At 41.1% G+C, this 22,869-nt stretch overlaps 1 protein-coding gene across 11 annotated transcripts in view; it reads right to left on the bottom strand.

Moving 5' to 3' along the window:
* Window positions 1-22,372, bottom strand: part of Ldb2 (LIM domain binding 2) — a 313,076-nt gene extending 290,704 nt beyond the window's left edge. For all 11 annotated transcript variants that reach the window (XM_042674802.1, XM_042674800.1, XM_042674801.1 and 8 more), the window contains exon 1: window positions 21,967-22,372. In XM_042674802.1, the coding sequence (XP_042530736.1) occupies window positions 21,967-22,098 (132 nt within the window). In that variant the 5' untranslated portion in view covers window positions 22,099-22,372. The remainder of the gene's footprint in view (window positions 1-21,966) is intronic.
* Between the last annotated feature and the right edge of the window lie 497 nt (window positions 22,373-22,869).

Here is a 22,869-nt window from a genome sequence, read left to right on the forward strand (position 1 = left end):
CTCTTCTACCACAGCATGTTTGCATGTATAATTCATCTTTTGGAATATTGTCTTGGCTCCCTATGCCCCATTTTTCTATTTCAGTCTTATTTGTTCTTTAATTTCAGTTAAAAGTTCACATGCAAAAAAAAAAAAAGCAAAACCAAGTAAAAGAAGAAACCCTCCGAATGTAAACTTGTTCAACCACTTTGGAAAGCAGTATGGAGGTTCCTCAAAAGACTCCACATAGAGCTCCCCAATGACCCAGCAATCCCACTTTTGGGCATTTACCCAAATGATCACAAACAAGGCCACATTAAAGCTACCAGCACAACTATGTTTATTGCAGCATTATTTACCATAGCTAAGACATGGAACCAACCCAGATGCCCCTCAGTAGATGAATGGATCAAGAAGATGTGGTATATATACACAATGGAATTCTATGCCTCCATCAGAAAGAATGACATTTCCCCATTTGTTAGGAAATGGAAAGGCTTGGAAAAAATTATATTAAGTGAAGTAAGCCAGGCCCAAAGAAACATAGGTCCCATGGTTTCCCTTATTTGCAATATCTAGTATAGGTATGAGTCAAGCGGAAAAAGTCAGATAATGTGATGTTAGGAAAACGAAACCTCAAATATGTATTTTAATGTTTTTGTTTCTTTCATGCATGTATTTCTAACGCATTTATAAGATTATTTCTTTGTTGCTTTGTATGTCCCTCCCCCACAGTGTAACCCCCGCTTTCACTATATTTGATGTCAGTATAACATGTGGAGGAGATGGGGACAAACAAGTCATTTAAGGATTCAGGTGGACCTGTTGCAACAATGAGAAGTACAAAATGTCATGTCAAAACCAGCTTTACAATGTCGGTGGGGGGGGAGTGGGGGGGTATGATTGGGTGGGAGGGAGGGGGGAGGCTGGGAAGGGAGGTGAAGGGTAAACAAAGGAGGAGGCTGCAATGCTTGGTAAGAAATGTATGCATTATCCTGCCCATGTAATTGTAACCCCTCTGTACAGTATGTTCTCAAATAAAATAAAATAAAATTTAAAAAAAAAAAAAAAAAAGAAGAAACCCTCCACCTTCTCTTACCACTATTTTCAACAGTGCAGGTAAGGTTATTGTATACTTTCTTGGAAACATTTAGATTCCTCTAGTGAATGTCACCATGTCACCCATGTTTTGTTTATTGTAACTATATATTAGTTGGTCTGGCTAACGAATTGCTCTACAACTCTCTTACTCACTTACACATTTTGCACAAGAAAAGCCCTTTTTTGTTTTTACACCTTATTATATACTAAATGCCTAGACTGGCTCAATTTAAATGGATCCAGGGAAGTCATGAATGTGGTTTGAACGGATCTGTCTGAGAACGCTTAATGGTTCCCTACTGCTCTAAAGTCAAACCCTAAGTCATCAAGCAGAACCACCAGCATCAGCCTCTCAGCCAAGTAAAGCCCAGTGTTGGGAGCCAAAAGTTGAGTCTCTCAACATAATAGGCTTAACTATCTCACTGGAACAACTTGAGGCTGAGTTTACAGAATCCCACCTTTTTACCACGCCCTAAGTAAACACCCTGCAGCTGCTAAAGACCGACCACCTTTTCACCTTGCCCTAACATCCTACAGCTGCTTCGGCCAATGAAGCTTCCTTAACGGCCAAGGATTCCAAGCATATAAATACAGCTGTGTGAAAAATAAAATTTAGCAGCAGCAGCAACAGCAGCTTGATCAGAATCCCTGTCTTGCTGTCATTCTTCATGTCTCTTGTCCCTTCATTCCTTCTCATTTAGGTTCATTGCCCTCGTTGAAGTCCTGCGGGTCGGGACACCCAGGACTTCCCCAGTGAAGGAAGGGAACATGCGATGCATGGAAGGCCTGGGCAGACCCAGTGGAAGAGAAGACTGGATTAACCAGGTGGCTGAGCTGATCTGGGACAGGACAGAACTCCCAATGCTCAGACTTCTGACCCAGAAGATTCTCTCTTCCATGACCTCTCTGGCTCACAGCTCTGCCAACTACATCACTGGCTTTCTGGATTGTCAGCTTGCAGATATAGAAGGCTGTAGGCTATCTTGGTCTCCATGATCATGTGAGCCTATATGTTATCTTTTTTTAGGTAATCTTTTCTTGGACTATCTCCTATTACTCTGATTTTCTAGAAGGTCCTGAAAATACAGAGGCAATAGAGAAGAGTAAGAGTAATTGCCTCATAACATGAAGCCAAATGAGGAACTCCAGGAACTCCTATTCATACAGCTGTCCATGCATATGGTGCCTTCCTACTCTTTCCCAAATGTGGTAAGGGTTTGGTCCCTGCCCACTCCCCCCCCCCATGGCTCTATGGGGAGGGAGTGGAACCCTTAGGCAATGGGCCTAATGGGAGGTCCTTGGAGCTACGACTTCAAGGGGATTGTGGGATACCAGTGCCTTCCTCTTCACTTCCTGGAAATGAAATGCACATTTTGTTCCACTCCATGTTTCCCATCATTGCCAACCAGGAGGTCGCACCTAAAAGCAATGGGTCTCAGAGAGACCCTGGACTGAAACCTCCAAAATTGGAAAACAAAATAGGCCTTTGTTCTTAGAAACCTTCCATATTTTCTCCTGCGGATGGAAAGATGGTTCCCAAGCAAGAACAGAATGTCAGTGGTGCCTCCTCCCCAAAGTGAGCTCTGCTCAGCCAGTACCGCTAATCCTTTCTAAGACCAAGATGCCTCGTGGCAGTCAGTATCTCCTTCTCCTCCAAAAAACACAAGTCCTATAACCACTTATCCAACCACTTCCAACCTCCTCTACCACACGGGGCCTGACCTCCTTCCGATCTTCTAATGATGAAGAACAATTCAAAGCATTCTTAAAATTCTTCATGTGCACAATCAATGTTCAGTGAAAATCGATGAGATTTTAGGCCCTGTGTTAGATTTTACCTGACTAAGTTAAATAAAAGCAAATCTTCCTATACAATTAGATAACTTTGGCACAGGGGGAAAAAAAGCAAATGGGCCAAAGAAAAAGGAGGAAGGAACTGAAATCTAGAGTTGAAACCCAGAGCCCTTTGCCCAACACTGGAAGGTTGGTATTGGTTTGGAGAACCAGCAGACCAGAAAGTGCTTCCTGCACATAGAAGGGCACAGGGCATAAACAGCTTCTAGCCACTGTGTCTGGAAGACAGACCTCAGACTTGTCTTACCTTGTATTTAAACTTCATATTCCTTTTTCAGTCAAAAATAGATGAGCTTTTCTGGTCTTGGCCCTGAATTATGAATTGTTGCCACAGGTCCTTGACTTGAAGCAGCCCGCAAGGTGTGACTGTCATTGTGGGTAGATTATCAGTGTACTCAGGGCCATTGTGGACATGAAGGCCACTGAGAAGCCCTCTTCTATAAAGAGTACTGTCTAGAGAATCATGGAGTTTAAAACTGAGGATCTGTGCTGAAGTTGGGCATACCCTGGGTCAAGCCACAGTACGCGTCTTGCTGACTGTGAGACCCTAGGCTAATACTTAATCTTTCTCAACCTCCGTTTCTTCATCTGAAGATGGGAAGAAGGGTGTAGCTTGACTGAGTTAGTGACGTAAAAGCTCTTAGGGCATGCAGCAAATAATGAATATTCACAGTGATTAGCCATGTGAATTCCTCTTCTTGGAGTTTTGAGATCTTCTGTTTTCTCATCCACCCTCCTACCTGAGGTATTATGGACTGCTATGCAGTCTATAAAGAAATAGTCTGCCAGGGCTGGCTAGCTATAATTTTAGTTGAGGAGTGAGATTTGGGATTTTTTAAATTTTGATTTTAAGATTCATTATGTAAGAATGCCTTAATTTCATGAAAAGGTTACAATCAATGCATTGTTGAGGATTAAACTGTTTACCTGGATGCAATTTCTCATGGCCAGGGGTAAAAGAAGGGTTAATTTCACCATATCTTAGTTTTAAAGTTGAGCCTAAAGGATCTACATTTTCCCTCTCTCTCTCTTCCGAGCTTTAGCTTACAATCGGTTGAGGATTGTGAGCATCACTGGGTTATTTAGGTCTCAGTCTCCTGTGTCCCCTTCATCTAGAAATCACAAGGTACATAGCTAGCATGGTCAACAATTTAACAGTACCTAGATTCAACTTATGCAAGGCAAGCACTCTACCACTGAGCCACCTTCCCAGCCCTAGATTCAACTTGTGAACATTTGGATCCCAGTTTGTAGCATAACACAAGGGATTTAGTATTGACAGCAAACGTTGCGTGAGCCTGTGTTTGCCTGTCTCAAAATCCCATCCTAGCTGAGATAACTCCTATCCTCTGTGCCCTCAACAGCCTCCTCTTGCCTATGGCTCTTGTCATCATCCCTCTTCAGAACCGGATGGCCAGCTGGCTGTCTTCCCACTAGGCTGTAAGCATCCTGAGGGCAGGCCTCTCTCTGGGGCCTCCCTCATAGAGTGTGTAGTAAAGAAAACTCTGCATATGCTACCGAGGAATGAATAAGTCAATCTGATTCCATCCGGGACACTGCAGGGTGCCACTGTGAACGCTACTTCTTTAATGGTTTTAAAATCAAAGCCGTAATAAAACTAACAGCAGAGTTCTTTCTTCTCTGTTTTTCCCTTGCTTCCATTTAAAAAAAAAATCACAGGAAATATAGAATTAGGACTAGAAAGCATTTCCTCTCCACCTCCCCCATCCTCTGATTATACCCAGAGTATCTGGTAACCCTTCAAGGAAGGCTCCAAAGAGTGGGTAATATTATATAGGGTTCAGCTCCCTGCAAATACAATGCAGTGAATTAAGGGTGAGATTTTCAGTTCCTAACTATAAATGTCTTGACACATTTTCCTTTCAGACAAATGCCTGAAATATAATAAACTACATTTTAATGTTTATTTGTTTCAAATATAGTATTTTTTGTTCAACAGACAAACACAGAGTTTTGAGTCCAGAAAAAAAAAGGTTTAAATCACCATCTCAGCAAGCAGCTTCTAAAATACACATAAGTGATCATTTCAAAGCAGTTTAATACACTTAGCCAACAAGACATTAACAATCTTTTCAGAATAACCTAATACCTTAAGCTTATTTTTCTAGTCTTGGCTTAGATGAATTTTAACCTTTCCAAAAGAGAAAAAGAAAAAAAAAAATGAAGGCCCACGGCACTCCATGAACGCTATAATTTTAGTCCATCCTGAATCTGCATTGGAACTACTTTTATGATAGCAGGAAAAAACAAGCACGGGGCCTTCCTTTGTACGTTGGGCCTAAGACAATGGTGCACACAGCATTTCCCGGCAAAATGTGGTCCTCCAACCTCCAGCCAGTTCGTGTGGAAAAGCAAAGTATTATGACTCAGCCAGATGCTCTCAGACAGAGTCCAAACATATGATAGATTCTTGATTTTTATGTTTCATGTGGCAGGTTAAAAACAGAAACTGACAGTCTACCTCATGGCAACCAGAGGGCTCCAGAGCGGAAGAAAGAACCTTGGAGCTCATATCTAGTCTAATCCAGGGAAACCAGAAGAGGAAACAGGCTCAGGAAAGGGAAAGACCTGACCAAGGCCACAATCTTACATTTAGCCAGGGAGGAAGATAGGAGAACAAACATCCATGAACTGAACAAAAGGCTGGCATCGGCAGTGGGACGTGAAGTTCCATCGGGGCAAGGGGACAGACTTGGCTTTATATCCACCCTGAGTGCCCTGGCCATCCATCCACCTGCACTGCCCACGTAGCACCAGGAATGCCTTCTTATGTGAATATATTCTTGTTCCCATTTTACTAGTGACGCAAGTCTCATGTCCTTAGTGGGGTGGGGCCCAGCACTTGCTGTCTGTTTGACTTGCTGTTACATCATTGTGGAGTCTCTACATCACACTGGCCCCTTCTGGGTTTCCACAGAGGTCTCAATTCCATCAGGGTAAGAAGACTCAAGACCTGCTGTTCCCATGGCTGCCAGAAGCTTCATACTGGTTTACAGTAATTTTGCATCTTCAAGGGAAAATGTCATGAAAAGCATCCTTTGCCTCAAACAGACAGGACCAATAAATGGTCATCCTTCTTCTTTTATGCATTCCCCCCCAACTCCATCTACCACTGATTTCTTTCTTAACAGCAAATGTGCTCCAACACAGACATCTGTCCTTCTTCATGACAAACCAGCCCTTCCTTCAGAGGAACCGAAGCAATCTTAAATCTGGTAGATGGAGTCGTTTCACCCCAGGTCAGAAGCACCTTTGTTATTTACCTGTGCTCAATGGTAATGCCAATGCAGATTGAATTTCTGCAGTGTGCCAGGTATCCATTTCAGAACTTGGAGTTCTATCTCATTCAGGCCTCTAGCATAACCATATGAAATGAGGACTGTTGTTCCATCTTCCCCAGAAAGAAACCCAAACACTGAGAGATTAAATAACTGTGCTGAGGGGCTGCTGGCCTTCACCTTGCTGTGGTACATTTTGTAATCTCAAAAGGGGAACCTGCTAGTACCTTCACACTCTGACCACCGCTTCTTATCCAGATAGATGCCTTTGTTATGGCTCTCCACAACTCCACCCTCCACACACATACATACCCACTCCTATGGACCTCCTGAGCCCTAACTAAGTTCAAATCTTTTTCAAAGCTCAATTTCTGTTCTTTCTTCTTAAAAATGCCCTTCTCATACGCTTCCAGATTTGGTAAATTTCCACTCATGCTTCAAGAACTTCCTTCTCTAAAAATCCTTACTATGTCCTTCCTAAGCTCTTGGAAGACAGGCAGACTATCATCTCCATCTTTAGATCAGAAATACTACACATGAGAGAAACTCAGTATCCAGTAAACAAATGAGTAGTAATAACAGTAGTAGTAGCAGTAGCAGCAGCAGTAGTAGTAGTAGTAAACAATACTCATAAGATGTAGGGTTTATCCTAAGCACTTTAGAAAAGTATTTCAATCTTCATAATAACCAAGAGATATAGATTCCCCTCAAGGGAAATCTAGACACAGTGGGGTAAACTAACTTACCAAGGCCACACAACCAATAAGTATTGAAATAAATTTACTCAGCTGCAAAAATCAAACAATTAATGCAGATGCTGCGGCAGGCGACATAAAACTGTTGCACACCATTTCATTGTAATGAAAGCACATGTGTACGTGTCTTATTACAGAATGTATATAACTTATTTTAAAACAGTGATAATTCAGAAACTAATTACAAAATGGTGGCCTTTGTAAAATATGCTTTAAAAAAATAGCTGTCAGCTGCAGAGAATATCAATGGTCATGAAGAATAGGAGCATGAATAAGATAGTGCCCGACCCCAAGGATCTCTTCGATCTGTGAGGAAAATAAAATAACATTGCAGAAAAGTCATGACATAGCCCACTTGTCGAAGTATATCTTTTCTCCTTGAGTCAAAGAGATGTCCTTCAAACAGTGTCATAAATTAACTTGTTATATCCCAACCTGCTTGTCCTAGATCAACACTGGGACTCTTAACGTGCATTCAAACTATCTCTTCCAGAGAGGAATTGTGCAAAAAAAAATCTTTTTGGTTTGTGGATATTGTGCAAAGTTGTCTGTTTCTTCATCCAGAAATAACACAAAAGAAAAAGAAGCAGAGGGAAAAAAGGGATCTTCCTGCAATTCAGAAGAGGATTCTGTTTTAAGAGGTGAGAGACTTAGATTCAAGATCTCTCACTACTGTGAATTATCATAGTTAACCCCTTTATACCAGCATTCCTATGTCTTATGAAGATACGATATTTGACTTAAAAATACTAAATTCTGAGTACATGTTATGATACAGGAAGCCAAATCATACATATATATGCATATATACAAGCAAATACATGAATGTTTCAGGAAACTAGAATTATATCTTGGGAATATTTCAGAACAAAGTGAAATGTTTATGATTTCATTTCATAGACCTAGATTGCACAGGATGTTCACTATGCTTCTAAAGCATAGAGAGATTCTAAGAAGAAAGATAGGTAGGTAGGTAGATAGATAGATAGATAGAGATATGTGTATATCTATTTATTAAAATGTTAATCACAATTTTGTTTGCATGTAAAATTAAATCATAAATACTTCACACTAATAACATATGATGTCTTCAAAATCAAAAAGTATGCATTTTAAGATATTCTCAACCCCCTTTTAAATACATCTCTTCAAAGAAAACACTCCTAAACTCAAAACTGATAAAGGTTAGTGATGGGTTTTCAGAATCACTAGCATGATAGGAAAAATCAATACTATATGAAGGCATTTGGAAAACTTAGAAGAAAAAACTTAGAATACCCAGGTTTTTGTAAGGTTGTGTAGCAAATATGCTTAAATGTGTCCAGTTTCTGGTTGTTATGCAGTGACAGGATAGTCCTTAGACGTGGATAAACCAAGATGGCTTGTAAAGTGGCAGGACCATGAGCCAGGAAAGCCTACTTGTGTCTGAGTTCTGTGCTTAAAGTCTGGAGCTGGAGTTAAGGGCCCTCTTGCATCTAGTCTAGCCTTGAAATTCTAGGATTTAGCTAGCTTGGGAGCAGGAGGCTCTCCCAAATTGGGAGGATTCAAAGGCAGGTAACAGCAACTGCTTAATTTTAATTTCAAGAAAAAGATTCCAGTGAAGTGCAGGTTAATCATGGTTAAAATGAAAAGGCATAAGAAAGGTTGCTCTGTGTGTGTGTGTGTGTGTGTGTGTGTGTGTGTGTGTGTGTGTGTGTGTGTGTACTGCCAAATAGTCTGCCTTGTTTATTGGTTTAGCTTTTGCTTGTCTACACAGATTTTCAGTATCAAGATAAAATCTTCATGAGTGCTAAGAAGTGACCTACATTGGAAAGCAAAATTTAACAAGCACTATCTCTCTAAAGTAGGAACAGGGAGAAACAAAGAGGGGGAGAGGGAAAAGGAGGGAGGCATGGAGAGAGAGGGAAGGAAAACTAGAAGGAGGATAACTAAGAAGAAAGAAGAAAGTAAGAAGAGAAGAGGAAGAAAGTGGAGATGAAGAAGAAGGTAAAAGAGAAAAAGGATGAAAAGGAGGAGGAAAGGGAGGAGGATGGACAAAAAGGAGGAGAGAAGAAGAAGAAGAAGGAGGAGGAGGACGAGGAGGAGGAGGAGGAGGAGGAGGAGGAGGAGGAGGAGGAGGTAGAAGAGGAGGTGGTGGTAGAAAAAGAGGTGGTGGTAGAAGAGGAGGAGGTGGTAGAAGAGGAAGAGCAGGAGAGGGTGGAGGAGGGAAAGGTAGAGAAGGAGGAGAAGATGGAGGAGGAGGTGAGGGAGGAGGAAGGGGAGGGGGAGGAAGAGGAGAAGGAAGGAGGGGAGGAGGAGGAGAGGAGGAAGAGAAATAGGAGGAAAAGGAGGAGGAAGAGGAAATCAGTAGAACTTTTAAATTAAAATCCCAAATGTTCTGTCTAAAAATGTATCTGAAATTATGTGTCATTTAAAGCATTCAACATAAAATAATAATAATCCAGAAGAGTGTACTCTCTGGAGACAGTGGGGCAAATCACCACTCTGCTGCATCTACTGGGAAAGCAGACACAGTGACTACTACCTGAGCCTGAGCCTAGGCCCAGGCAGATACAGCATGGTGGTGTTCACACCAGCACTCTCCCAGTTCCACTGTGTGGACACTTCCACTGTGGTAAGGCCTAAGCTACCAGGGGTCACAGTGGATCAATAGGAGGGCTGTCACCAGTCCAGACACACAGGTGGTGTGTCAGGCTGCTGACTGGGGCCAACCAGCTCTCTCCCAATAGCCTTTGTCAACTGCATCTTGAGCAGTGAGCCTCCTTGGAAGAAATGGCTAGTCAAGGCCAGCAGAGAGGTGACCCCAACCCTAAGCCAGGCTCCTGTTTGGCAGCTTGGCAGACCCTGGCGAGGGGAAATCTGTTTACTGTTGTTAACTGCTCAGTGCTTAGACAGGGCAAACTCTATCCCAGCCTTTTCCCAACAGGATAGCATATTCATTAGCTCATACATTAGTCAACCTCTAATCCCCAGCCACAGGGAAGTTTAAGGGCAAAATCTTAGTCTTGGATTGAGGGAGATCATCGCCAGGACCCCAGCAACAGCTGTGGAACAATCAAAAGTTCCTATTCATAAAACCCCTAGGTCACAAATCCTAGGACAAATTATTCCAAGTGGTTTTTTTTTTTTAAATAAAGTAACAATATACAAGGCCTAGTACAAATTATTTATTAAAGACACTTCCGGGCCATCGAGCAAAGTTTTGTATTACTTACACTACTTTGTTTGCTGAAACAAGAGGAGAGCCACCATATGGCAATCATCGTAGCTCCCGATCTTTAGCACAGTGTTACATTTATTTGTCTGTCACAGGGTAAAGCTCAGAAAAGTTAAGAAACTTCCCTAAGAGCTCACGGCAAATACAGAGAAGCTTTGGTACCCTATCTGTTTTATTATTTCTATGTTGTTGTGTTTATTATTCATATTGAGGTTCTGATCTGTATATTGACAGCAGAACTTTTTCACAAAAGGGTGGAAAACTGTACAAGTTCACTAACCAGAAATGATACACTTATACACATATACATTCCAGTATGTCTATGACTAGAACCAGCTTCCTCCCTATCCTATACACACACCAAACACACCAGTTTAAACACAGATAGAGGTAGCCCAGGCAAAGTTCTCATAGACCTCACCATTACGTATGATTTAATTTGCACATTCACTTCAAGTAATTAATGGTCCTAAAGTTCTGTCCTCAAACAGAAAGTGTATCAGACAAATGTAAGATATTATTGTGATTAGTATCCTAATTCATGGTCCAGCCAGAGGCAGAGAGAAGTGATGGAAACACTAAATGTGAAAACACCCCTTAGAGTCAGTATATTTTGTGTGTGTGTGTGTGTGTGTGTGTGTGTGTGTGTGTGCTGGTATTGGGGCTTCCACTCAGAGCCTAGGCACTATTCCTTAGTTTTATTTGCTCAAAGCTAGCACTATACCTCTCAAGTCACAGCTCCACTTCTGACTTTATGCTGGTTCACTGGAAATAAGGGTCTCCCTGACTTGCCTGCCTGGGCTGGCTTTGAACTGTGATGCTCAGATTTCAGCCTCTTGTATCGCTAGGATGATAGGTTTGAGCCACCAGCATCAAGCCAGCATAAGTATTTTTAATCACAAGTCAGAGACACACTACCAAGAGGGCAAAATTCTTCAGGCTGCTGCTTCCTCATGGAAGGTGTTCTCCATATTCTGTTGATGAGATGTCTCCCCAGCTCCTCCAATCATAACCGCACACTGCTGTAGATGAAACCCGGGGGGAATCCCAGGGTGGTCCGTCTGGACAGTGCTAGAACCACCTAATTTTCTTTTATTCCACAGATCTAATTTGCATGCCATCCATGCCCATATGACTGGAAACACAACCGAAGTCCCTGCCCTCATTGGGCTTCCATGTTAGACTTGATAAGCACTACAGCTATAAACAAGAAACAAGGAAGTACCAGCTTTCAATGATTCCTTTGAAGCCAACAGAGAAGACACGTGACGGCTCCTGACTAGGGACTCCACTGAAGAGTCTGAGAGAGGCCTCTCTGGAAAGGTGGCAAATATTGAAGCTGATCAACAGACGACCTCCAAAACCACAGAGCCCCTTTTCCCTCATTTCCCTACGGTCTTTGTGATATCGATTAATCCCCTGCAAAGAAAGCCAGGACCTTGGCAAATTCCTCTTAAGTCTGTTGATAGTAGTATGCGCTAGTGTGAAGGCAGCCGTTTGTCCACATCTACCATGAAGAGCAAAGGCCCAGAGATATGTGAAGCTACTAAGTTAATGGATCCCAAAGTGGTCCCGGGAGGCTGCAGTCCATTTTGTGAGGGTTGGAGATGAGGTAGGGCCATGGGAAGGAATGGATCAAGTGACCTTCAAGTCAGAGAAGGGATTTTAGAGCATGTCCCAGAGGAGAGAGCAAGCTGGATGTCCACAGAAGCTGAGGTATACATCGAAAGTGTCACCTGCGCTGATCAAGACGCACGGTATTCATGAATGCTTGGTTAAATGCCAACTCTTTTGTACAACTACTTCAAGATAATTCTTTAAACAAGTATTTTTAAGTGTCATTTGGGCTGTGTGTTGGGGAGGGGATAGTAAGGTGGAGTCAAAGGGCAGGAAGTACACCCAAAGCCCCCTCCCCTATCCAGGAAGAAGAGAATGAAGAGGTCATGCTGACAAGGAGGACTGGCTAGTCTTTCATGGTAAGCCTTCTCCTTTTCACCAGAAGTCTAAAACTCTCCATTAGGCTGGTAGCATGAGGAACAGATGTGAAGCCAGGCTGGGGCTCCCAGGGCTAGCAACCCAGAGCATGAAGCCAGACAGGAAAGATCATTCATTTGCATGTCCAAGAAAGAACTCTGAAGAGTCAGCTACTCCTGTCCTGAGGATTCAGATCCCGCTTTGGCCACGTGGGGACTGATCTTCAACTCTCTGGGTCTGTTTCACTATCTCTCAAAGCAAGAACTGGAAGGCATGGATCCCAGGCTCGGGTGACAGACCAAAAGAAAAGAATCTCCAACCACTGGCAGCTTCCATTATACAGACAATGGCCTCCTAAGCAGCCAAAATTGGCCACAAGGTTCTCGTCCCAGCAAGAACTTCTCCAGAGTCACAATACGGACACACAGAACTGCCTCTTCCAAGTAGATCAATGTAGAAAGGAAGAATTTGAAACATGAGTGTTCTCGGCCCTCTGCATCTTTGTTGTCTCTCTGATTTCTAAAAGATTACCTGCAGAGTAAGCCAATTCTATGCCAAATTCTCATCCTGATTTAATCTCCTAATACTTACATTAGTAAGTGATGCAATGGAGAGACAAAACCAAAAACACCAAAAACGGCAGCACTTCTCCACTCAACTGACCAATATTCAAAACAACTTTTCTTCCAGACATAGCCAAGAAGAACTAACAACTGGATGGAAATCTAAACACTTTCTAGATAAAATAATTATAAAACTTCCAGATGGTGATGCAAAAAAGATTCTGTAATTCCAAGGACCCTTAAGATAAAGTAAGCATATTTTCAAATTGAGGATGTGGTTTAGGTTATTTTCTTCAAAAAACAAACAAACAAAAAACAAAACAAAAAAAAATTTACCAAAGTATGCTTTCCATTTCCAGCTTTACACCATAAAAATACACATGGTTTCTTTTGAGATAAGGTCAGACATTTGAAAAACAACAAGTAGATAGCAAAATCAATAGAAAGCCCAAGGATAGGGAGAAGACCTTCACTAGCCATATAACAGACAAGGGCCTCATATCTAAAATATAATTAGAACTCAAAAAATTAAATCCCCCCAAAACAAATCCTCAAAGAAACAACTGCCCTATTAATAAGTTGGCTAAAGACTTAGAGAGAGACTTCTCTGAAGAGGAAAGAAGGATGGCCAATAGACACATGAAAAAATGCTCAACCTCTCTAGCCAAAAAAGAAATGTAAACCAAAAAAACATTCAGACCCCACCTTACCCCAGTCAGAATGGCTATAATAAGTAAATCTAATAACAACAGATGTGGGAGGGGATGTGGCCAAAAGGGAACCCTATTGCATTTTTGGTGCAAGTGTAAACTTCTTCATCCACTTTGGAAAGCAGTATGGAGGTTCCTCAAAAGACTACACACAGAGTCCCCTGTGACCCAGCAATCCCACTTCTGGACATTTACCCAAATGAACATAAACTAAAGCTACTATGCACTAAAGCTACCACACTAAAGCTACCAGCACTATGTTTACTGCAGCATTAGTTACCATAGCTAAGATATGGCACCAACCCAGATGCCCCTCAGTAGATGAATGGATCAAGAAAATATGATAGATAGATAGATAGATAGATAGATAGATAGATAGATAGATAGATAGATAGATATGAATTCCATGCTTCCATCAGAAAGAATGACACCATGCCATTTGTTAAGAAATGGAAAGACTTGGAAAATATCATACTAAGTAAGCAAGCCAGACCCAAAGAAATATAGGTCCCATGGTTTCCCTTATTTGTAATAATTAGTATATGTCTAGGATGATCTTATCATGATGATAAGCAGATGAGCAGAAAAGCTCAAAAGCTATGTACATATGACCATATAAGATGATGCTAAATGAAATGAACCCAAAGTTATGGACACAGGAGGTCTTTCTTTGTTGTTGTCGTTTTTAATGTACTATGTGATTTTTTTTGTTTATTTTGTGTGTTCTTCCCCCTATGGTATATCCCCTGTTGCCACTGTATTTGATTTTGGTACCTGCACCTTGTATATAAATTTATCTAATTTGGGGAGGGGAAGGAGAATAACAAAATGCTGAAACAAGGACACAGGCTGACCCATTAACAATGATACTCACAAGACACTAAGTTGGAAATTAACTTTACAACTTCAGGTGGTGGGGGGGGGGGAGTGGAGGAGGTGTGGGTGTGAAGGGATAATAGGAGAAAAACAAAGGAGGGGGTAACAATGCTTGACAAGAAGTGTGCTCATTGCCTTACTCATGTAACTAACTCCTCTGTACAACATCTTTACAATAAAATATACAATTTTAAAAAACCTACCAAAGTATACTTTTCATTTCTGTCTTTAGGCCATGAAAATACACATGGTTTCTTTTGAGATAAAGTCAGATATTTGAGAGACAACTAATAGTATCACAGTAGAGGATCAACCCGGACCCCATATACTATGTAAGCCATGGTGGTAGGAGGTGTTGGGGGGGGAGGAAAGAAGGGAGGAAAAAATGCAATCACATTGAAGGTTTTTACAGTTTAAATGAGAAAACTACTAGTACATCTTTATTGAAGAGGTGCTATGAAAGATTAGTTAATGCACAGTCTCTGAAGCTGAATGGCTGTAGATATGACTAGGACAATTTATTTAGCTCTGTGTTCCCAGTTTCTCATCAGTAAAAACTGTGGAAATTAATACAATCACTAGGATTACAGAAGCTAAAATACAAGAAAGCACCTAGCACTGTGCCCAGCAGAGCAAGCCCTCCAGAGATGCCAGCTACCATGATCCCAGCGACCTTGCAGAAAGATGTGCACCATTCGATGCACGTGGACACCCATAATGCACTGCAAATGAACCTATCACGGTGCTTCATTGCGCGTGGGTTTGTATGTCTTTCCATCATCAAATCACAAGGTCTATGCAACAAAAAGGAAAGAATAGTCTTCATCATCTCAGTAGTTCCAAATTGTATTAAGTACAGGAATTGTTCAGTGAGTTAATTTTACATATTAAGAGTTTGTTACCTATGTTCAGATGCACTGTCTGAATTTACATCAAAAGAAAAAAAAGTCTTAGGCTAAAATAGATTATTTTTATATAAAAAGAGGGGGGGAAAAGCCAGGCGCCGGTGGCTCATGCCTATATTCCTATTCAGGAGGCTGAGATCTGAGGATCGCGGTTCAAAGCCAGTCCAGGCATGAAAGTCCGTGAGACTCTCATCTCCAATAAACCACCAGAAAACTGGAAGTGGTGCTGTGGCTCAAGTGGTAGAGTGCTCGCCTTGAGCTGAAGAGCTCAGAGACAGTGCTCAAGCCCAGAGTTCAAGCCCCATGACCGACAAAAAAAAAAAAAAGAGGGAAAAAAACTAAAATAAAATAGAAAGAGAAAATGTTGTGGTTAGAATATGACAAAGGTACATGGGAATCCAAGCATTTGCTGGTGTTTTCTAAATGCTGTATGCAGTTATACTTCACAAAGACATTGTAGCCAGGCGCCCATGGCTTACACCTTGTAATTCTAGCTACTCAAGAGGCTGAGATCTGAGGATTGTGGTTGAAGCCAGCCTGAACAAGAAAGTCTTAACTCGAGTAACTGTTAAAGTAGCTGGAAGTAGAGCTGTGGCTCACATGGTAGAGCATTAGCCTTGAGCACAAAAGCTCAGGGACAGCACCAAGGCCCTGAGTTCAAGCCACAGGACTGGTGTGCACATGCACGCACGTGCACGCGCGCGCGCACACACACACACACACACACACACACACACACACACACACACAAAAGGCATTTTACTTTGATCAATTATATTGTAAGACCTACCAACCAAATCCACGTAAATAAGTTTTTTAATTTACCCATTTATAAAGTTGGTTGTTTGTTTTATGTTTTGTTGCTAGTTCAGAAAAGAGGTACTCTAAGTTCCTCATGAAAAATGAGTCAAAGTGGGCAATTGTAATAAAAGGAGATTTATGGTCCTGTTCTCCATTCAATTTAAGTTAATTTCTTTCTGAAACCCAAACAAAAAGCTAAATGCTCAAAAAAATTGCATAGTGTTTAAATCTTACATTATATTTCATTCACCAAAAGAAGAGAGAAATTGAAATGTGCATTGATTTTCAGCTGATAAGAAGAATCTGTGTTGAATGGAGGTTGAAACATTTTTTCCCCGTCTGTTCTCTTACGAATAGTTAGTGTGCAAGTAATTTTTAATTAAAAACAGTTCCCATAGTAAAAAAAAAAATGAAGAAGGAAAAAGAGACCTCAGGAAAATAAAATCAGTGTAAAGAGTCTTGCAATTCGTTTGCAAAGGCTGAACAGGGAGTTTGAAAAATAAGGAGCTTGGAAGTTTTTATTTGTAAAACTATCCTTTTGGTTTCATTTAACATTTTTCAAAATAACTGTCCTAAAAAAAAAACAAAAAGAAGAAAAGGGGGGGGGAGTGGGGGAGGGGAAGCTGTCCTCACCACCACCACCAGCTCCCCCTCCCCCTCCCCCCCTCCTCCCACCCTCCCCTGATCAGCCCCCTCAAAAAAACTTGGAAAGTTTTTTTTTTTAAACACTGAAAATCATTCATAGACTTCAGAATACCATCAATAGTTTCTCTTTCTAAATTTCTAAGGGGGCAAAGGGACTCTTAAGTTATTACAAAGCATTTTTTTTCACCTAGCCAAAATACCTAATCTTATTTTAACTAGATTCCGTCTGAACATCAATGATACTGAGCTATTCCATGAATAAACATGATGTTACAACTTGAAACCCTGAGACCCACTATATAAAAATGTAGCTGAAAGAAAAGAGGACTATGAATTGGCCCTCTCTCCTCCTACTCCCTCCCTGGGGAGTTTTAGAGTTGAGCCAAAGAGCGAAAAACAGCAGATTTGAATTTCAAGATCTTCAAACATTTTTTTTTAATGTTCGTATTAAATCGTGTAAAACTAAATACTGTCATTCTAATAAAATCCTCCTGTGAACTGTTTCCCACTGTAATCATAGGTTTTTTTTTTCTTTTTCTTCTTCGTTTTATGCTGGGATGTGTAATATTGATAAAAAGAAAGGGGCTAAAACATAAGGCGTTATGCTTTCCTGATGTTTTATGGTGTTTTATTAAAATTAGTATGGTACAACAAGAAAAAACAGAAACTTAAAAAAAATCTTCACTTGAATGAAGGTAGTTTGGGTTAATTGAATGAGCAAATAAGATATAGAAAACTTATCTACAATAGCCAAGATTTGCATAGCTACTTGATGAACTTTCTTAAAGTCCACAATAATCCAACCAGAGTTAAATCTCTCTCTTCTCTTAAAATGATGTTTACTATAATTGTTCTCTTATAGCATACATCTCATAGTGCAGACCTCAGGAAATTAAAAATATACATGTATTGTTTTGTTTTCATGGAAGCTTTTCATAAGCAAATGTTTAAGTCTTTAGGACATATTTGTATACCCTATCTGACCACACTCTGTGTACAGCATTAAACTGTATAATTGTACGATGGTATTTTCCAAAAATGCATTTGGCACTATGAGACAATTCAACTATCTGGATTTTTGGAAGACATTGGGTCAATTTATGGACGCATGCACGAAAGGAAATGTCAACCCTTTTTCTACTACCTCTGAACAATAGTGACACAAGCTCAAAGGTTCTCTTTAATTTCATTTTAGAGGGGCTGTGGAGGGGGGAGCACCAACACATTGATCAAAACCCACTGAGATTCTAATGTTGCAAAGAGAGTCTCTTTCCCAGAACAGTAAACAGAGGTTAAAATCTATTTTTTGCTTTTGTTGTTTGCTTTTTAGTGCAGTTACTACATTCCTTTGAAAGGAGGCGAAGTCCTCTGTTTTCTGAGACACTTGCTTTGTTGGACCCAATGATCTGGGATCTAAATGACCTCCTAATGAAATAAATGTGGCCATGGGCGGTGAGCACTTTAAGAGACCCAGGAAAAAGATGCCCAGGGCAATTTCAACTCCACAGGGGATACCAGGCCCCAAAAGTATCAGAATTGTTTTCCCAGGCAAGGTGCTAATTTCACTAGCTGGTTCTCAAGACCTCTCTCCCCTTTTATCTGCTGGATTCCTGGGTTGACTAGTCAACAAATGTTAATTGAGTACCTACTTTGTGCCTGTGCTTGCTCTCAGGGCAAGCTTTAAACAAGACTGACAGAGTGCAGACCTTAAAGTTTTCCTCACTAAGAATAGATTATTTCAGTACTATTTTGCGATAGTTCAACTAGGTGCTTGCAACCAAATATAATGCCTATCATCTTTATTCTATTTCTTCATACTCCCTCATGAAAGAATAGCAATTGGAATTCTCAAATTAATGGGTCATTTGCAGATGGGAAAGTCAAGACCACATTCACCAAGTCATAAGTGAAAGAGAAACAGGATTAACTCCCCCATCGCATCCTCTTTAAACTCATAGGACCTAGTGTCTGCCAGCCTTTGATTTGATTTAATTGGAATAAATGCCCATGAGAGGGGTTATGAGGGTCAGCCATGGAAAAAATTCATAGATAAGCATTGGTGGCTCTTTATTAATTGACTTCCATAAAAACAGAGGTCTCTGGGAAATTTCTACAAACTTTATTACAATTCCTTCATCACAAGCTGACTTTCTATCATTTCTTTCTAACCAAGTGAATGCCCCAAAAGGAATGGGAAGTAGAGAGGATCACCCAGGTGTGTGTGTGTGTGTGTGTGTGTGTGTGTGTGTGTGTGTTATTAAGAATTAATGAAACAGCAGTACTTACTGGGGAAGAACAGAGAGAATGAAGAGAGACTAAACCAAATGATTGTGTATGTTGTTCAGATTCTACAAATGGTCACTCCATAACTTTATTTGATCTTTGGTGTGAACAACTGATGATAACTCTTCTTAGGTAATTTTATATTTTACTACAACAAATTCTTTCCCAGGACCCAGAGTTCTGTATCATAAATAACCATCACTGTTAAAGCCAAAGTGTCACTTCCCCATGCAAAGTTATTTTCCACAAGTACACACTAGGATCAAAGTTTAATATGTAATGTGAATACTTTGAATTTCTTAGAATCAATTATATGATTCTTTCTCCTTTTTTATCTGAAATAAAAACACATTTCTGATTTAGGTTCCATATACTATTTTTACTGCTTGGCAAAGACATAAAGAAGTGCCCGGCAAATTATTTGGATAAGTACTAGAAACTCCTAATGATGCTGGGCACTGGTGGCTCATGCCTGTCATTCTAGCTACTCAGGAGGCTGAGATCTGAAAATAATGGTTTGAAGCTGGCCCCAGCAGGAAAGTTCACAAGGCTCTCATCACCAATTAACCATGAAAAACCCAGGAGTGGACCTGTGGCTCAAGTGGTAGAGCATTAGCCTTGAATAAAGAAGCTCAAAGCCCAGGCCCTGAGTTCAACCCCAGGAATGGCACAAACAAAAACAAAGACAGACCCACCTACTATCGAATGCTAGAAATATACAGAGGTCAGTCTAGGAAACTATTGAAATAATTCATAGTGCTCTACTGTTACAGACAGAGTGAAAACTTCTTAAGATTTCTCATAAAGCTTTCCAATTCTTCAGCTATCAAGATTTTCTTCCATACTCAAACCAAAATCATTCCTCATAGTCTAAAGGTTGGAAGTGCCAAAGTAAGTTCTGACAAAAGGTATTGGGCTGGTTTTGAATAGTAAACTAGCAATAGGGGCACTTTTCAAACATCTTATCTCAAATGCAAAACACATTGGAAAACATTGCATCCGGGGAAGAGAAGTCTCCAGAAGTCTCCCAGCTCAGAACTGCCCAGTGCTGAAGTCAGGGTACATAGGCACCCCAACCCTAGATCCTGTCTGCCCTGTTCTCCACAGAAGAGTAAAACTTGGAAGTCTGAAAAAACTTTCTAAAATGTAAGTTGGACACAGAACATTTAAAATCTTGCTGCTATTTAATAATGGAGCCATATGGCTTCTAGTTTCTTGTAAAACAAATCATACTTTGAAAAGGCTTTTCAACATTGTATCACAATTAACGTGTGCCTGAACTTTAAAATAATCCTTGTCCTCCCTTCTGAAAGCAGATTATGTCAACTGATTGTTTATGCAGGAATTTAAGATTCCAAGGCACATTTACAAAGATTTCAACCAAAGACACAAACTGTAATGCACGCACATACACACTCACACACACAGTACATCAAACACACACAAACACACACACACACACACACACAAATGTCATTTATTGCCAACAGCTCACTACCCTGAGCACAACAGTTTATACTTCTGTAGAAGCTACTGGCTTCTAGAGAAAATTACAGTGCCAACAATTTCATTTAACATTTAGGGTGTACTAACATATAAAGAAATTAGCAGTGATAAACACAGTCCAATTTTTAGAAAGATACAAGTCCTTTTCTAGCAGTTAGCCAATCAAAAAGCAGGTCACATTTGTTAGCCATATTAAATACATTCAACATCATGAATTCTCTATGGTTCTGCTGACCATTCCAGCAAGTGTGTTTTATTTTGCAAGATAAACTTAATAAAATTCCTTTTCCAGAGGTTGTTTTTTTTTTTTTTAACTTCCATCTTTACTCTAAACATCCACCAAACTCATCCTCAAAAACTCTCTAGCATGAATCCTCTGGGCATTTGTACTCTGCTGAGAAAACTCAATTCTGAAGAATTTCTACTTCTCAAAGTGACTTTTGAGCAGATATATATATATATATATATATATATATATATATATATAAACTCCTATTCAGACACTATAACACAAAGCCCCAATTTACAGGCAAAATGGACAGCCCCTCCCCCGCAGCCTGCTTTGCCTTCAGCCAGCACAGAGGGATAAAAAAAAAAAAATCACTAACATTAAATTTTTAATTTCCAGAAGGCTAGTATGGAGTTCTGAATTTTGCATTTAGAAAGTTCTAAAAGTCTTGGTCTCACTGTTTCTAAAGTTGCTTACTGCCTGGGAGACTCTGAGACTCTCTCTCTCTCTCTCTTTCTCTCTGTCTCTCTCTCCCTTTTTCTCTCTCTCCCCTACACACACACACACACACACACACACACACACACACACTTGTACAAAGCCCACAGCTGACTTCAATGCTTAGCCAGCTCCTGTCCCAAGGTAGAATCCTTTGGAGACTCAGCCTCCAGCAAGGGGAGAAAGTAGAGAATCTTGCCCCAAGCAACTGGTTTCTGATGGACCGCGGTAACCCACCAATGTGTTCCTCCAGGCTACTTCTAGAAAAGTCTGTAAAGCTCCTCTTTTGCCCCTTTACTTGGATTTTGATGACTTTGAGAAGCAAATATAAAGTCAAAGCAGACTTCCTTTAGAATTTGTCAATCTACACATACATAAGTACGTTTTGCCCAATGCAAACAATCACAAAATCCCTTGTATTATATCTCAAGAAACAGGACCATCTCAGAGCCTGCCAACCAACACTGGAGTTCCAGGAGAATAAGAATCTCTGGAGGCACCTTCGCCCCCCCTCATATGAGCTGCTGGGGGGAGGGGGTGAGCGGTTTAAGATTCAGGCACAAACTGTCTCCAGGCTCCGAGAGTTGCTGTCCCTGCAAATCCTCCCTCCAAACTAGTGGCTTCAATCTGGCGCTCAATCCCACCCTACGTGCTAGTAACTAGTAGTGGGACACTTCCCCTAAAATTCAACCGGGAAAATCCCATGCACTGTTTAAAAAAAAATCCAAATAAAATAAAAACCACGCACACAGCTAAGGTTGAAGTACTTACCTCTGTGCGAGACTGCAGTCTCTTGTTCATCTCATAGATTCGGTACTCTGGCTGTACCATGTAAGGTGTATGTCTCCTATAAAATGGGCCGAAAGGAGAAGAATAGAAGGGGTCATGTGGTGTGCTGGACATCTTGCCTGCTTGTCGAAAATCAAGCTAAACAGAGTATTAGTAACGTCCATGCAGAGCACATGGGCTGTGTTCTCCCCAGTACAAAGTAGACGCACGCACACACGCTCACACACACACACACATGCACACACACACACACACACACACAGAGGCAGGCAGGCAGGCTGAACACACTGACTGGGAAGTGCTGTAGAAAACCTCTATAGCAGAGGAGAGGGAGCGGGAGGAGGGAGGCAGGGAGGGAGGGAGGCAGGGAGGGAAGAAGGGAGGCAGGGAGGGAGGGAGCACACGGGAGAGGAGGGAGAGCGCAGAAGCTCTGAGAGAGGGAGAGCGAGGAGGAAGGGAGGGAAGGGAAAGAAGAGGAGAGAGAGGGAGAGAGAGACTGGGAAAAGCTGGGTGGCCAGAGGCACTACTGCTTGTTTTGAAAGAAGCAGTTTGTGGAGAGGTCATTTCCTGTCCACACTGTAGACTAGTTCTGAAATATAATTCTCCTCCTAGTCTGACAAGAGGTCTAAGGCTGGATTGTAATTTTTTTTTCTCTTCCAGCCAGGACCCTTCCCAATCTGAGTGCTCAGCTGGTTAGCATAGAGGTGACAGAGCCACTTTTCCCTGGCAGCCGTACTGTGGTTAAGGTATCACTCATGGGCTGACTACCAAATACAGAAACACTGGCCCTGGGCTTCCCCTCAAGTTCCAGCTGGTGATTCACTCTGTGCTGCAGATTTCCCTGGGATCAAATCTCCCTACAGCAGTTTGGTGGTGGTGGTGGTG

The sequence above is a fragment of the Dipodomys spectabilis genome, unplaced genomic scaffold (assembly GCF_019054845.1).
Source record: "Dipodomys spectabilis isolate Male_0828 unplaced genomic scaffold, ASM1905484v1 ptg000021l, whole genome shotgun sequence".
Classification (NCBI taxonomy): Eukaryota; Metazoa; Chordata; class Mammalia; order Rodentia; family Heteromyidae; genus Dipodomys; species Dipodomys spectabilis.